Source organism: Oncorhynchus nerka, linkage group LG14 (genome assembly GCF_034236695.1).
Source record: "Oncorhynchus nerka isolate Pitt River linkage group LG14, Oner_Uvic_2.0, whole genome shotgun sequence".
Taxonomy (NCBI): Eukaryota; Metazoa; Chordata; class Actinopteri; order Salmoniformes; family Salmonidae; genus Oncorhynchus; species Oncorhynchus nerka.
Genome location: NC_088409.1, coordinates 97,898,802 through 97,912,162, shown reverse-complemented (window position 1 = coordinate 97,912,162; position 13,361 = coordinate 97,898,802). Strand labels below are relative to the sequence as shown.

Here is a 13,361-nt window from a genome sequence, read left to right as displayed (position 1 = left end):
TTCTGGGTAAATCTCTAAGAGCTGTGAGTGTTTCTGGGTCAATCTCTAAGAGCTGTGAGTGTTTCTGGGTAAATCTCTGAGAGCTGTGAGTGTTTCTGGGTAAATCTCTGAGAGCTGTGAGTGTTTCTGGGTAAATCTCTGAGAGCTGTGAGTGTTTCTGGGTAAATCTCTGAGAGCTGTGAGTGTTTCTGGGTAAATCTCTGAGAGCTGTGAGTGTTTCTGGGTAAATCTCTAAGAGCTGTGAGTGTTTCTGGGTAAATCTCTAAGAGCTTTCCACACCTGGATTGTGGGACATATGCACATTATTCTTTTAAAAAATTCTTCAAATTGGTTTTGCCATAGATTTTCAAGTAGATTTAAGTCAAAACTGTAACTCGGCCACTCAGGAACTTTCCCTGACTTCTTGGTAAGCAACTCCAGTGTAGATTTGGCCTTGTGTTTTAAGGTTATTGTCCTTCTGAAAGGTGAATTCATCTCCCAGTGTAGATGTGGCCTTGTGTTCTAGGTTATTGTCCTTCTGAAAGGTGATTTCATCTCCCAGTGTCTGGTGGAAAGCAGACTGAACCAGGTTATTGTCCTTTTGAAAGGTGAATTAATCTCCCAGTGTCTGGTGGAAAGCAGACTGAACCAGGTTATTGTCCTTTTGAAAGGTGAATTCATCTCCCAGTGTCTGGTGGAAAAGCAGACTGAACCAGGTTTCCCCTCTAGGATGTTGCCTGTCCTTAGCTCCATTCGGTTTATTTTTTATCCTGAAAAACTCACCAGTCCTTAACGATTACAAGCATACCCATAACATGATGCAGCCACCACTATGCATGTAAACATGGAGAGTGGTACTCAGTAATGTATTGAATTTGCCCCTAAACATAACATTTGTATTCAGGACAAAAAGTGAATTGCTCTGCCACATGTTTTGCAGTATTACTTTAATTCCTTCTTGGTATATATTTATTCTGTACGGGATTCCTTTTTCATTGTGTCATTTAGGTTAGCATTATGGAGTAACTACAATGTTGATGATCAATCCTCAGTCTTCTCCTATCACAGTCATCAAACTCCGTAACTGTTTTAAAGTCGACATTTGCCTCATGTTGAAATCCCTGAGCGGTTTCCTTCCTCTCCGGCAACTGAGTTAAGAAGGACGTCTGTATCTTTGTAGTGACTGGGTGTATTGATACACCATCCAAAGTGTAGGTGCCCTTCTTAACGAGACATTGGAAAAACCTCCCTGGTCTTTGTGGTTGAATCTGTGTTTGAAATTCACTGTTCGACTGAGGGACCTTATGACAGTGTCTCTCCTTCTCATTGGTCTATTATACAGACAACATGACAGTGTCTCTCCTTCTCATTGGTCTATTATACAGACAACATGACAGTGTCTCTCCTTCTCATTGGTCTATTATACAGACAACATCAGTGTTTCTCCTTCTCATTGGTCTATTATACAGACAACATGACAGTGTCTCTCCTCCTCATTGGTCTATTATATGGACAACATCAGTGTTTCTCCTTCTCATTGGTCTATTATACAGACAACATCAGTGTCTCTCCTTCTCATTGGTCTATTATACAGACAACATCAGTGTTTCTCCTTCTCATTGGTCTATTATACAGACAACATCAGTGCCTCTCCTTCTCATTGGTCTATTATACAGACAACATGACAGTGTCTCTCCTTCTCATTGGTCTATTATACAGACAACATGACAGTGTCTCTCCTTCTCATTGGTCTATTATACAGACAACATCAGTGTCTCTCCTTCTCATTGGTCTATTATACAGACAACATGACAGTGTCTCTCCTTCTCATTGGTCTATTATACAGACAACATGACAGTGTCTCTCCTTCTCATTGGTCTATTATACAGACAACATGACAGTGTCTCTCCTTCTCATTGGTCTATTATACAGACAACATGACAGTGTCTCTCCTTCTCATTGGTCTATTATACATGTTCTGCGTAAGATGAATTACCACAATGTGAAAAGGTGATTTCTGTCATTCTGAGCCCCTAATCAGGTTACACACCCAATGCATGTTGGGAAAAACATCAGGTACATTTATTAAAAATGTCCCGTAAAATAAAATGCTGCTGGTCAACTGTGTATGACTCCACATTTTCATAATGGAAAACCCTGGCGCGCGTGTGTGTGGTTGTGTTGGTACCTGAGTGTGTTGGTCACAGAGTGGGCTGCAGCCTGGCGCGTGTGTGTGTGTGTGGTTGTGTTGGTACCTGAGTGTGTTGGTCACAGAGTGGGCTGCAGCCTGGCGCGCGCGTGTGTGTGTGTGTGTGTGTGTGTGTGTGGTTGTGTTGGTACCTGAGTGTGTTGATCACAGAGTGGGCTGCAACCTGTTGTGTGTGTGTGTGGTTGTGTTGGTACCTGAGTGTGTTGGTCACAGAGTGGGCTGCAGCCTGGCGCGTGTGTGTGTGTGTGTGTGTGGTTGTGTTGGTACCTGAGTGTGTTAATCACAGAGTGGGCTGCAGCCTGGCGCGTGTGTGTGTGTGTGTGTGGTTGTGTTGGTACCTGAGTGTGTTGGTCACAGAGTGGACTGTAGCCTGGCGCGTGTGTGTGTGTGTGTGTGTGTGTGTGTGTGTGTGTGTGTGTGGTTGTGTTGGTACCTGAGTGTGTTGGTCACAGAGTGGGCTGCAGCCTGGTGCGTGTGTGTGTGTGTGTGTGTGTGGTTGTGTTGGTACCTGAGTGTGTTGGTCACAGAGTGGGCTGCAGCCTGGTGCGTGTGTGTGTGTGTGTGTGTGTGTGGTTGTGTTGGTGCCTGAGTGTGTTGGTCACAGAGTGGGCTGCAACCTGGCGCGTGTGTGTGTGTGTGTGTGTGTGTGTGTGTGTGTGGTTGTGTTGGTACCTGAGTGTGTTGGTCACAGAGTGGGCTGCAACCTGGCCCGTGTGTGTGTGTGTGTGTGTGTGTGTGTGGTTGTGTTGGTACCTGAGTGTGTTGGTCACAGAGTGGGCTGCAACCTGGCCCGTGTGTGTGTGTGTGTGTGTGGTTGTGTTGGTGCCTGAGTGTGTTGGTCACAGAGTGGGCTGCAACCTGGCGCGTGTGTGTGTGTGTGTGTGTGTGATTGTGTTGGTACCTGAGTGTGTTGGTCACAGAGTGGGCTGCAACCTGGCCCGTGTGTGTGTGTGTGTGTGTGTGGTTGTGTTGGTGCCTGAGTGTGTTGGTCACAGAGTGGGCTGCAACCTGGCCCGTGTGTGTGTGTGTGTGTGTGTGTGTGTGTGTGTGTGTGTGTGTGTGTGTGTGTGTGTGTGGTTGTGTTGGTACCTGAGTGTGTTGGTCACAGAGTGGGCTGCAACCTGGCGCGTGTGTGTGTGTGTGTGTGTGTGTGTGTGTGTGTGTGTGTGTGTGTGATTGTGTTGGTACCTGAGTGTGTTGGTCACAGAGTGGGCTGCAACCTGACCCGTGTGTGTGTGTGTGTGTGTGGTTGTGTGTGTGTGTGTGTGTGTGTGGTTGTGTGTGTGTGTGTGTGTGTGGTTGTGTTGGTACCTGAGTGTGTTGATCACAGAGTGGGCTGCAACAGAATCCTAGCAGCGTCTGAAAGATCCCCTGTTGGTCCAGCAGATCATAACACTGTCTGTCTTTCAGGCCCTCCTCTAGGACAGACAGAATCCACTCCCTCTCCATTTTGTGCTGAGAGGAGACAACAACATTATATCACGGGACGAGTCACCTCCATACTGATAACATCCACTGGGCTAAACACACAGCATCCAAGTTCAATAACGGGACAAACACCAATCCAATTTGACAGAGTAGTTTCTCAGACAACTATTTCATTCAGGACAACCTATTAGAATACTGTCAGTTACATAGGACTAAAGGACAACCTATTAGAATACTGTCAGTTACATAGGACTAAAGGACAACCTATTAGAATACTGTCAGTTACATAGGACTAAAGGACAACCTATTAGAATACTGTCAGTTACATAGGACTAAAGGACAACCTATTAGAATACTGTCAGTTACATAGGACTAAAGGACAACCTATTAGAATACTGTCAGTTACATAGGACTAAAGGACAACCTATTAGAATACTGTCAGTTACATAGGACTAAAGGACAACCTATTAGAATACTGTCAGTTACATAGGACTAAAGGACAACCTATTAGAATACTGGCAGTTACATAGGACTAAAGGACAACCTATTAGAATACTGGCAGTTACATAGGACTAAAGGACAACCTATTAGAATACTGTCAGTTACATAGGACTAAAGTAATACCTCAAGTAAGACTAACACTATACTACTGTAATACTGACACTATACTACTGTAATACTGACACTATACTACTGTAATACTGGCACTATACTACTGTAATACTGACACTATACTACTGTAATACTGACACTATACTACTGTAATACTGGCACTATACTACTGTAATACTGGCACTATACTACTGTAATACTGACACTATACTACTGTAATACTGACACTATACTACTGTAATACTGACACTATACTACTGTAAGACTAACACTACACTACTGTAACACTGACACTATACTACTGTAATACTATACCACTGTAATACTGACACTATACTACTGTAACACTATACTACTATAATACTATACTGCTGTAATACTATACTACTGTAATATTATAATACTGTACTACTGTAATATTATAATACTGTACTACTGTAATACTATAATACTATAATACTATACTACTGTACTACTGTAATACTGTACTACTGTAATTCTATACCACTGTAATATTATACCACTGTAATACTGACACTATACTACTGTAATACTATACGACTGTAATACTGACACTATACTACTGTAACACTATACTACTGTAATACTATACTGCTGTAATACTATACTACTGTAATATTATAATACTGTACTACTGTAATATTATAATACTGTACTACTGTAATACTATAATACTATAATACTATACTACTGTACTACTGTAATACTATAATACTATACTACTGTAATACTGTACTACTGTAATATTATAATACTGTACTACTGTACTACTATAATACTATACTACTGTAATACTGTACTACTGTAATTCTATACCACTGTAATACTATACTACTGGAATACTATACTACTGTAATACTGACAGTGTACTACTGTAATGCTATACCACTGTAATACTGACACTATACTACTGTACTACTATACTACTATAATACTGACACTATACTACTGAAATACTGACACTATACTACTGTAACACTATACTACTGTAATATTATAATACTATACTATACTACTGTACTACCATACTACTGTAATACTGTAATACTATACTACTGTAATACTATACTACTATAATACTGTACTACTATAATACTGTACTACTATAATACTATACTACTATAATACTGTACTACTATAATACTGTACTACTGTAATACTATACTACTGTACTACTGTAATTCTACACTACTGTAATACTATACTACTGTACTACTGTAATTCTATACTACTGTAATACTATACTACTGTAATACTATACTACTGTACTACTATACTACTGTAATACTATAATACTGTAATACTATACTACTGTACTACTATAATACTATAATACTATACTACTGTACTACTGTAATACTATACTACTGTAATTATATACTACTGTAATACTGTACTACTATAATACTGTAATACTATACTACTGTACTACTATACTACTGTAATACTATACTACTGTAATACTTTACCTCCATGTCACAGCTGTAGAACAGTTTGAAGAACTCTGGAACCCTTCTGAAGTCCAGACACTGATGGGAGAGCAGGAACCGGTTCACCACCACGTACATGTGCTCCTCTGGTTTCAGCATCTGCCGGGCCACCTTAGCGATGTACGTGGTCAGTACGAAGGGCATCCTGAGGTTCTGCTGTCGGATCCCATTCTTTACCATGTCCAGTAGGTACAGCAGCTGGACACACACACACACACACACACACACACAGAGAGATCTGGTTAAAACGTAACATTACCACTCATGTACAAGGCCATGTCTGTGTCTGAAATGACTGTCTTTTCCCTATATACACTGAGTGTACAAAACATTAGGAACACCTGCTCTTTCCATGACAAAGACTGACCAGGTGAACCCAGGTGAAAGATATGATCCCCTTATTGATGACACTTGTTAAATTCACTTCAATCAGTGTAAATGAAGAGGAGGAGACAGGGTTAAATAAGGATTTTTAAGCCTTGAGACAATTGAGACATGGATTGTGTATGTGTGCCTTTGAGGGTGAATGGGCCAAGACAAAATATTTAAGTTCCTTTGAACGGGGTATGGTAGTAGGTGCCAGGTGCACCGGTTTGTGTCAAGAACTGCAACGCTGCTGGGTTTTTTCACACTCAACAGTTTCTCGTGTTGTATCAAGAACGGTCCACCACCCGAAGGACATCCAGCCAACTTGACACAACTGTGGGAAGCATTGGAGTCAACATGAGCCAGCATCCCTGTGGAACGCTTTAGACACCTTGTAGAGTCAACATGGGCCAGCATCCCTGTGGAACGCTTTAGACACCTTGTAGAGTCAACATGGGGCCAGCATCCCTGTGGAACGCTTTAGACACCTTGTAGAGTCAACATGGGCCAGCATCCCTGTGGAACGCTTTAGACACCTTGTAGAGTCAACATGGGGCCAGCATCCCTGTGGAACGCTTTAGACACCTTGTAGAGTCAACATGGGCCAGCATCCCTGTGGAACGCTTTCAACACCTTGTAGAGTCAACATGGGCCAGCATCCCTGTGGAACGCTTTCAACACCTTGTAGAGTCAACATGGGCCAGCATCCCTGTGGAACGCTTTAGACACCTTGTAGAGTCAACATGGGGCCAGCATCCCTGTGGAACGCTTTCAACACCTTGTAGAGTCAACATGGGCCAGCATCCCTGTGGAACGCTTTCAACACCTTGTAGAGTCAACATGGGCCAGCATCCCTGTGGAACGCTTTCAACACCTTGTAGAGTCAACATGGGCCAGCATCCCTGTGGAACGCTTTAGACACCTTGTAGAGTCAACATGGGCCAGCATCCCTGTGGAACGCTTTCAACACCTTGTAGAGTCAACATGGGCCAGCATCCCTGTGGAACGCTTTAGACACCTCGTAGAGTCAACATGGGCCAGCATCCCTGTGGAACGCTTTAGACACCTTGTAGAGTCAACATGGGCCAGCATCCCTGTGGAACGCTTTCAACACCTTGTAGAGTCAACATGGGGCCAGCATCCCTGTGGAACGCTTTAGACACCTTGTAGAGTCAACATGGGCCAGCATCCCTGTGGAACGCTTTAGACACCTCGTAGAGTCAACATGGGGCCAGCGTCCCTGTGGAACGCTTTAGACACCTTGTAGAGTCAACATGGGCCAGCATCCCTGTGGAACGCTTTAGACACCTCGTAGAGTCAACATGGGGCCAGCATCCCTGTGGAACGCTTTAGACACCTTGTAGAGTCAACATGGGCCAGCATCCCTGTGGAACGCTTTAGACACCTTGTAGAGTCAACATGGGGCCAGCATCCCTGTGGAACGCTTTAGATAACATGTAGAGTTCATGACCCTGACTGTTCTGAGGGCAAAAAGGGAGGGAATGCAACTCAATATCAGGAAGGTGTTCCTAATGTTTTGTACACTCAGTGCATCTCACCATCGCTCTCACATGAGATGAACTGCAGTTCATGAGAGACCAGTGTGTGTGTGTGTGTGTGTGTGTGTGTGTGTGTGTGTGTGTGTATGTGAGCCTGATTGTGTGTGTGTGTGTGTGTGTGTGTGTGTGTGTGTGAGTGTGTGTGTGAGCCTGATTGTGTGTGTGTGTGTGTGTGTGTGTGTGTGAGCCTGATTGTGTGTGTATGTACCTGTCTCTTCTCTTTTTTTTTAAATTTTTTAAAAATGTTTTTTTATTAACAACAAATCAATACATAAAGCGCATGAGGGAACACAAGCATACATAGATTACACACAATGGACAATCGAGCTAGGGGCGGGGCTGGGGGCGGGGCTGGGCTAGGGGGTACAATATCACATGGCGGGGCTGGGGGCGGGGCTAGGGGCGGGGCTAGGGGGTACAATATCACATTACAATTACACAAGGACCTTAAGGGACATGCATATAACTTACAATTCTAACAGCTTTTTTGTTAGTAGAGCATTTAACCGTCTTAAAATACAGTTCAATTTCTTTTTGTAGGGTACGAAAATGTGGTTTTCTGTTTGTTAATTTGCATTTGTGTATATGAAATTTGGCCAAAAGAATAATGAAATGAATTACATGAAAATGATTCCGCTTATTTCTATTGTATGTAAAGAATCCAAACAGTACATCTCTCCACAATAGTGTAAAATCTTCATAAATGTGTTCAATTATAAACCTACTGATGTCTTGCCACAGTTTTCTTACATGCAATACAATGCCAAAAAAGATGCACAACTGTTTCTGGGTGGTCATTACAAAAGGAACAATTTGAGTTGATGTTTTCCTTAAACTTCTTCATATAGTGGTTGGCAGGATAATATTTATGAATAATTTTAAAGGAAACTTCCTTAATTTTGTTAACAAGTAGGTATGTTTGTGGCAGTACCTGTCTCTTCTCTCTGAAGCGAGCAGCCTCCAGATGATGGTGGTATGAAGCCAGGACCTGATAGGCCGCTGCCCTCAACTTGGGGTCGTAACTACTCAGGGACACCATCGTCACACCAAGGCCGTGACTCGACACAAACTTCAGACAGTCGATCACAGACTCTGGACACAGGACAGGAAGGACAGGAAGTTTGGTTTAGCAAGAAGGCTGTGCAGGAACAACGCCATTGGTTCAACGTCACAGCGTGTATTTAGAGGTCCCATAATCAGGGATTTATTGATTAATAAAAAATACACGTGGTTTCACAAACAATATTGGCGCTAAATAAGCGAGGAACACGTTTTTAGTCTGGCCTACTAGTGGTTAGAGTGTAGAGGAGGCAGGTAGCCTAGTGGTTAGAGTGTAGAGGAGGTAGGTAGCCTAGTGGTTAGAGTGTAGAGGCGGCAGGGTAGCCTAGTGGTTAGAGTGTAGAGGTGGCAGGGTAGCCTGGTGGTTAGAGGAGGCAGGTAGCCTAGTGGTTAGAGTGTAGAGGAGGCAGGTAGCCTAGTGGTTAGAGTGTAGAGGAGGCAGGGTAGCCTAGTGGTTAGAGTGTAGGGACGGCAGGGTAGCCTAGTGGTTAGAGTGTAGGGACGGCAGGTAGCCTAGTGGTTAGAGTGTAGAGGCGGTAGGTAGCCTAGTGGTTAGAGTGTAGAGGTGGCAGGTAGCCTAGTGGTTAGAGTGTAGAGGAGGCAGGGTAGCCTAGTGGTTAGAGTGTAGAGGCTGCAGGGTAGCCTAGTGGTTAGAGTGTAGAGGAGGCAGGGTAGCCTAGTGGTTAGAGTGTAGGGACGGCAGGTAGCCTAGTGGTTAGAGTGTAGAGGCGGCAGGGTAGCCTGGTGGTTAGAGTGTAGAGGTGGCAGGGTAGCCTAGTGGTTAGAGTGTAGAGGTGGCAGGTAGCCTAGTGGTTAGAGTGTAGAGGCGGTAGGGTAGCCTAGTGGTTAGAGTGTAGAGGCGGTAGGTAGCCTAGTGGTTAGAGTGTAGGGACGGCAGGTAGCCTAGTGGTTAGAGTGTAGAGGAGGCAGGTAGCCTAGTGGTTAGAGTGTAGAGGTGGCAGGTAGCCTAGTGGTTAGAGTGTAGAGGTGGCAGGTAGCCTAGTGGTTAGAGTGTAGAGGTGGCAGGTAGCCTAGTGGTTAGAGTGTAGAGGCGGCAGGTAGCCTAGTGGTTAGAGTGTAGAGGCGGCAGGTAGCCTAGTGGTTAGAGTGTAGAGGTGGCAGGGTAGCCTAGTGGTTAGAGTGTAGAGGTGGCAGGGTAGCCTAGTGGTTAGAGTGTAGAGGCAGGTAGCCTAGTGGTTAGAGGAGGCAGGTAGCCTAGTGGTTAGAGTGTAGAGGTGGCAGGGTAGCCTGGTGGTTAGAGTGTAGAGGTGGCAGGGTAGCCTGGTGGTTAGAGTGTAGAGGTGGCAGGGTAGCCTGGTGGTTAGAGTGTAGAGGTGGCAGGGTAGCCTAGTGGTTAGAGTGTAGAGGCGGCAGGGTAGCCTAGTGGTTAGAGTGTAGAGGCGGCAGGGTAGCCTAGTGGTTAGAGTGTAGAGGTGGCAGGGTAGCCTGGTGGTTAGAGTGTAGAGGTGGCAGGGTAGCCTGGTGGTTAGAGTGTAGAGGTGGCAGGGTAGCCTGGTGGTTAGAGTGTAGAGGTGGCAGGGTAGCCTAGTGGTTAGTGTAGAGGCAGCAGGGTAGCCTAGTGGTTAGAGTGCGCGGCAGGGAGCCTAGTGGTTAAGCCAGGTGGCAGGTAGCCTACTGGTTAGAGCGTAGAGGCGGCAGGTAGCCTAGTGGTTAACCAGCAGGTAGCCTAGTGGTTAGAGCGTTGGACTAGTAACCAGCAGGTAGCCTAGTGGTTAGAGTGTTGGACTAGTAACCAGCAGGTAGCCTAGTGGTTAGAGTGTTGGACTAGTAACCAGCAGGTAGCCTAGTGGTTAGAGTGTTGGACTAGTAACCAGCAGGTAGCCTAGTGGTTAGAGTGTTTGACTAGTAACCAGCAGGTAGCCTAGTGGTTAGAGTGTTGGACTAGTAACCAGCAGGTAGCCTAGTGGTTAGAGTGTTGGACTAGTAACCAGCAGGTAGCCTACTGGCAGACTAGTGGTTAGAGCGTTGGACTAGTAACCAGCAGGTAGTCTAGTGGTTAGAGTGGAGGGGTGGCAGGGTAGCCTAGTGGTTAGAGTGTTGGACTAGTAACCAGCAGGTAGCCTAGTGGTTAGAGTGTTGGACTAGTAACCAGCAGGTAGCCTACTGGCAGACTAGTGGTTAGAGCGTTGGACCAGTAACCAGCAGGTAGACTAGTGGTTAGAGTGTTGGACTAGTAACCAGCAGGTAGCCTAGTGGTTAGAGCGTTGGACTAGTAACCAGCAGGTAGACTAGTGGTTAGAGCGTTGGACTAGTAACCAGCAGGTAGCCTAGTGGTTAGAGCGTTGGACTAGTAACCAGCAGGTAGCCTAGTGGTTAGAGCGTTGGACTAGTAACCAGCAGGTAGCCTAGTGGTTAGAGCGTTGGGCCAGTAACCAGCAGGTAGACTAGTGGTTAGAGCGTTGGACTAGTAACCAGCAGGTAGCCTAGTGGTTAGAGCGTTGGACTAGTAACCAGCAGGTAGCCTAGTGGTTAGAGTGGAGGGGTGGCAGGGTAGCCTAGTGGTTAGAGTGTTGGACTAATAACCGGAAGGTTGCAAGTTCAAACCCCCGAGCTGACAAGGTACAAATCTGTCATTCTGCCCCTGAACAGGCAGTTAACCCACTGTTCCTAGGCCGTCATTGAAAATAAGAATTTGATAAATACTTTTAAGTCTCACCATATGACTGTGTCAAATGTCTCAGAAAAGTGTGTTATTTAATTAAAATGCTTGGGTGTTTAAAACGCTTGGATGTTCAGGTGTTTGTTCATTGGTAGTAGTCACCTGGCTGAAGCATGGCGCTGAAGAGAGGCAGGAGGAAACAAGGGTCGTACACACTCCCAAGATCCTTCACTTCCTCATCTTTGAAAATCATCTCTTTACCCTCCTGTTGAAGGAAAGATGAGTGGAGTGTCATATCGCATAGACATCTGAACAGGGCCAAAAGTTTTCCCAGAATACATCAAACAGGAAGCAATCTGGGGACTAGTTAGTCTAGTTATAGTCTAATTAAAAAAGGTCCAGAGTCCTTTCTTTGTCAGGTCACACATTCAGGAAATACTCCAGTATCTAAACATGATGTGTGTGTGTGTGTGTGTGTGTGTGTGTGTGTGTGTGTGTGTGTGTGTTACCTGTAGGATGATCCTGCGTTGCAGGGGGAAGTGAGTGATGGTGTTGATCATGGTGTCAGGGCTGAACAGAGCCAGCAGGTCCTCAGAGCTGGGTTGCTGCCACAAGGAAACTCCCAGGCTTCTCCGGGCCTTATGGTGCTCCACCGCCGCTGGGCCCCAAAGCATGCACCTGCAGGTGACACACACACACACACACACACACATCAGTGTAATAGCACGGACGAGCAAACACACACACATCAGTGTAATAGCACGGACGAGCAAACACACACACACACACACACATCAGTGTAATAGCACGGACGAGCAAACACACACACACACACACACACACACACACACACACATCAGTGTAATAGCACGGACGAGCAAACACACACACATCAGTGTAATAGCACGGACGAGCAAACACACACACACACACATCAGTGTAATAGCACGGACGAGCAAACACACACACACACACACATCAGTGTAATAGCACGGACGAGCAAACACACACACACACACACACATCAGTGTAATAGCACGGACGAGCAAAACACACACACACACACACATCAGTGTAATAGCACGGACGAGCAAACACACACACACACACACACACATCAGTGTAATAGCACGGACGAGCAAACACACACACACACACACACACATCAGTGTAATAGCACGGACGAGCAAACACACACACACACACACACACACACACACACACACATCAGTGTAATAGCACGGACGAGCAAACACACACACACACACACACACACACACACACATCAGTGTAATAGCACGGACGAGCAAACACACACACACACACACACATCAGTGTAATAGCACGGACGAGCACACACACACACACACACACACACACACACACACATCATCGAGCAAACACACACACATCAGTGTAATAGCACGGACGAGCAAAAACACAACACACACACACACACACACATCAGTGTAATAGCACGGACGAGCAAACACACACACACACACACACACATCAGTGTAATAGCACGGACGAGCAAACACACACACACACACACACACACACATCAGTGTAATAGCACGGACGAGCAAACACACACACACACACACACACACACACACACATCAGTGTAATAGCACGGACGAGCAAACACACACACACACACACACACACACACACACACACACACATCAGTGTAATAGCACGGACGAGCAAACACACACACACACACACATCAGTGTAATAGCACGGACGAGCAAACACACACACACACACACACATCAGCACACACAAACACACACACACACACACACATCAGTGTAATAGCACGGACGAGCAAAACACACACACACACACACACACACACACACACACATCACACACACACACACATCAGTGTAATAGCACGGACGAGCAAACACACACACACACACACACACACACACACACACATCAGTGTAATAGCACGGACGAGCAAACACACACACACACACACACACACATCAGTGTAATAGCACGGA

General features: G+C 45.3%; 1 protein-coding gene across 3 annotated transcripts in view; it reads right to left on the bottom strand.

The window, feature by feature from the left end:
* Positions 1 to 13,361, bottom strand: part of urb1 (URB1 ribosome biogenesis homolog) — an 85,717-nt gene that overhangs the window by 10,681 nt on the left and 61,675 nt on the right. For all 3 annotated transcript variants that reach the window (XM_065000595.1, XM_065000593.1, XM_065000594.1), the window contains 5 exons: positions 11,853 to 12,021; positions 11,506 to 11,608; positions 8,596 to 8,756; positions 5,719 to 5,937; positions 3,500 to 3,643 (listed from right to left, as the gene is read on the bottom strand). In XM_065000595.1, the coding sequence (XP_064856667.1) occupies positions 3,500 to 3,643; positions 5,719 to 5,937; positions 8,596 to 8,756; positions 11,506 to 11,608; positions 11,853 to 12,021 (796 nt within the window). The remainder of the gene's footprint in view (positions 1 to 3,499; positions 3,644 to 5,718; positions 5,938 to 8,595; positions 8,757 to 11,505; positions 11,609 to 11,852; positions 12,022 to 13,361) is intronic.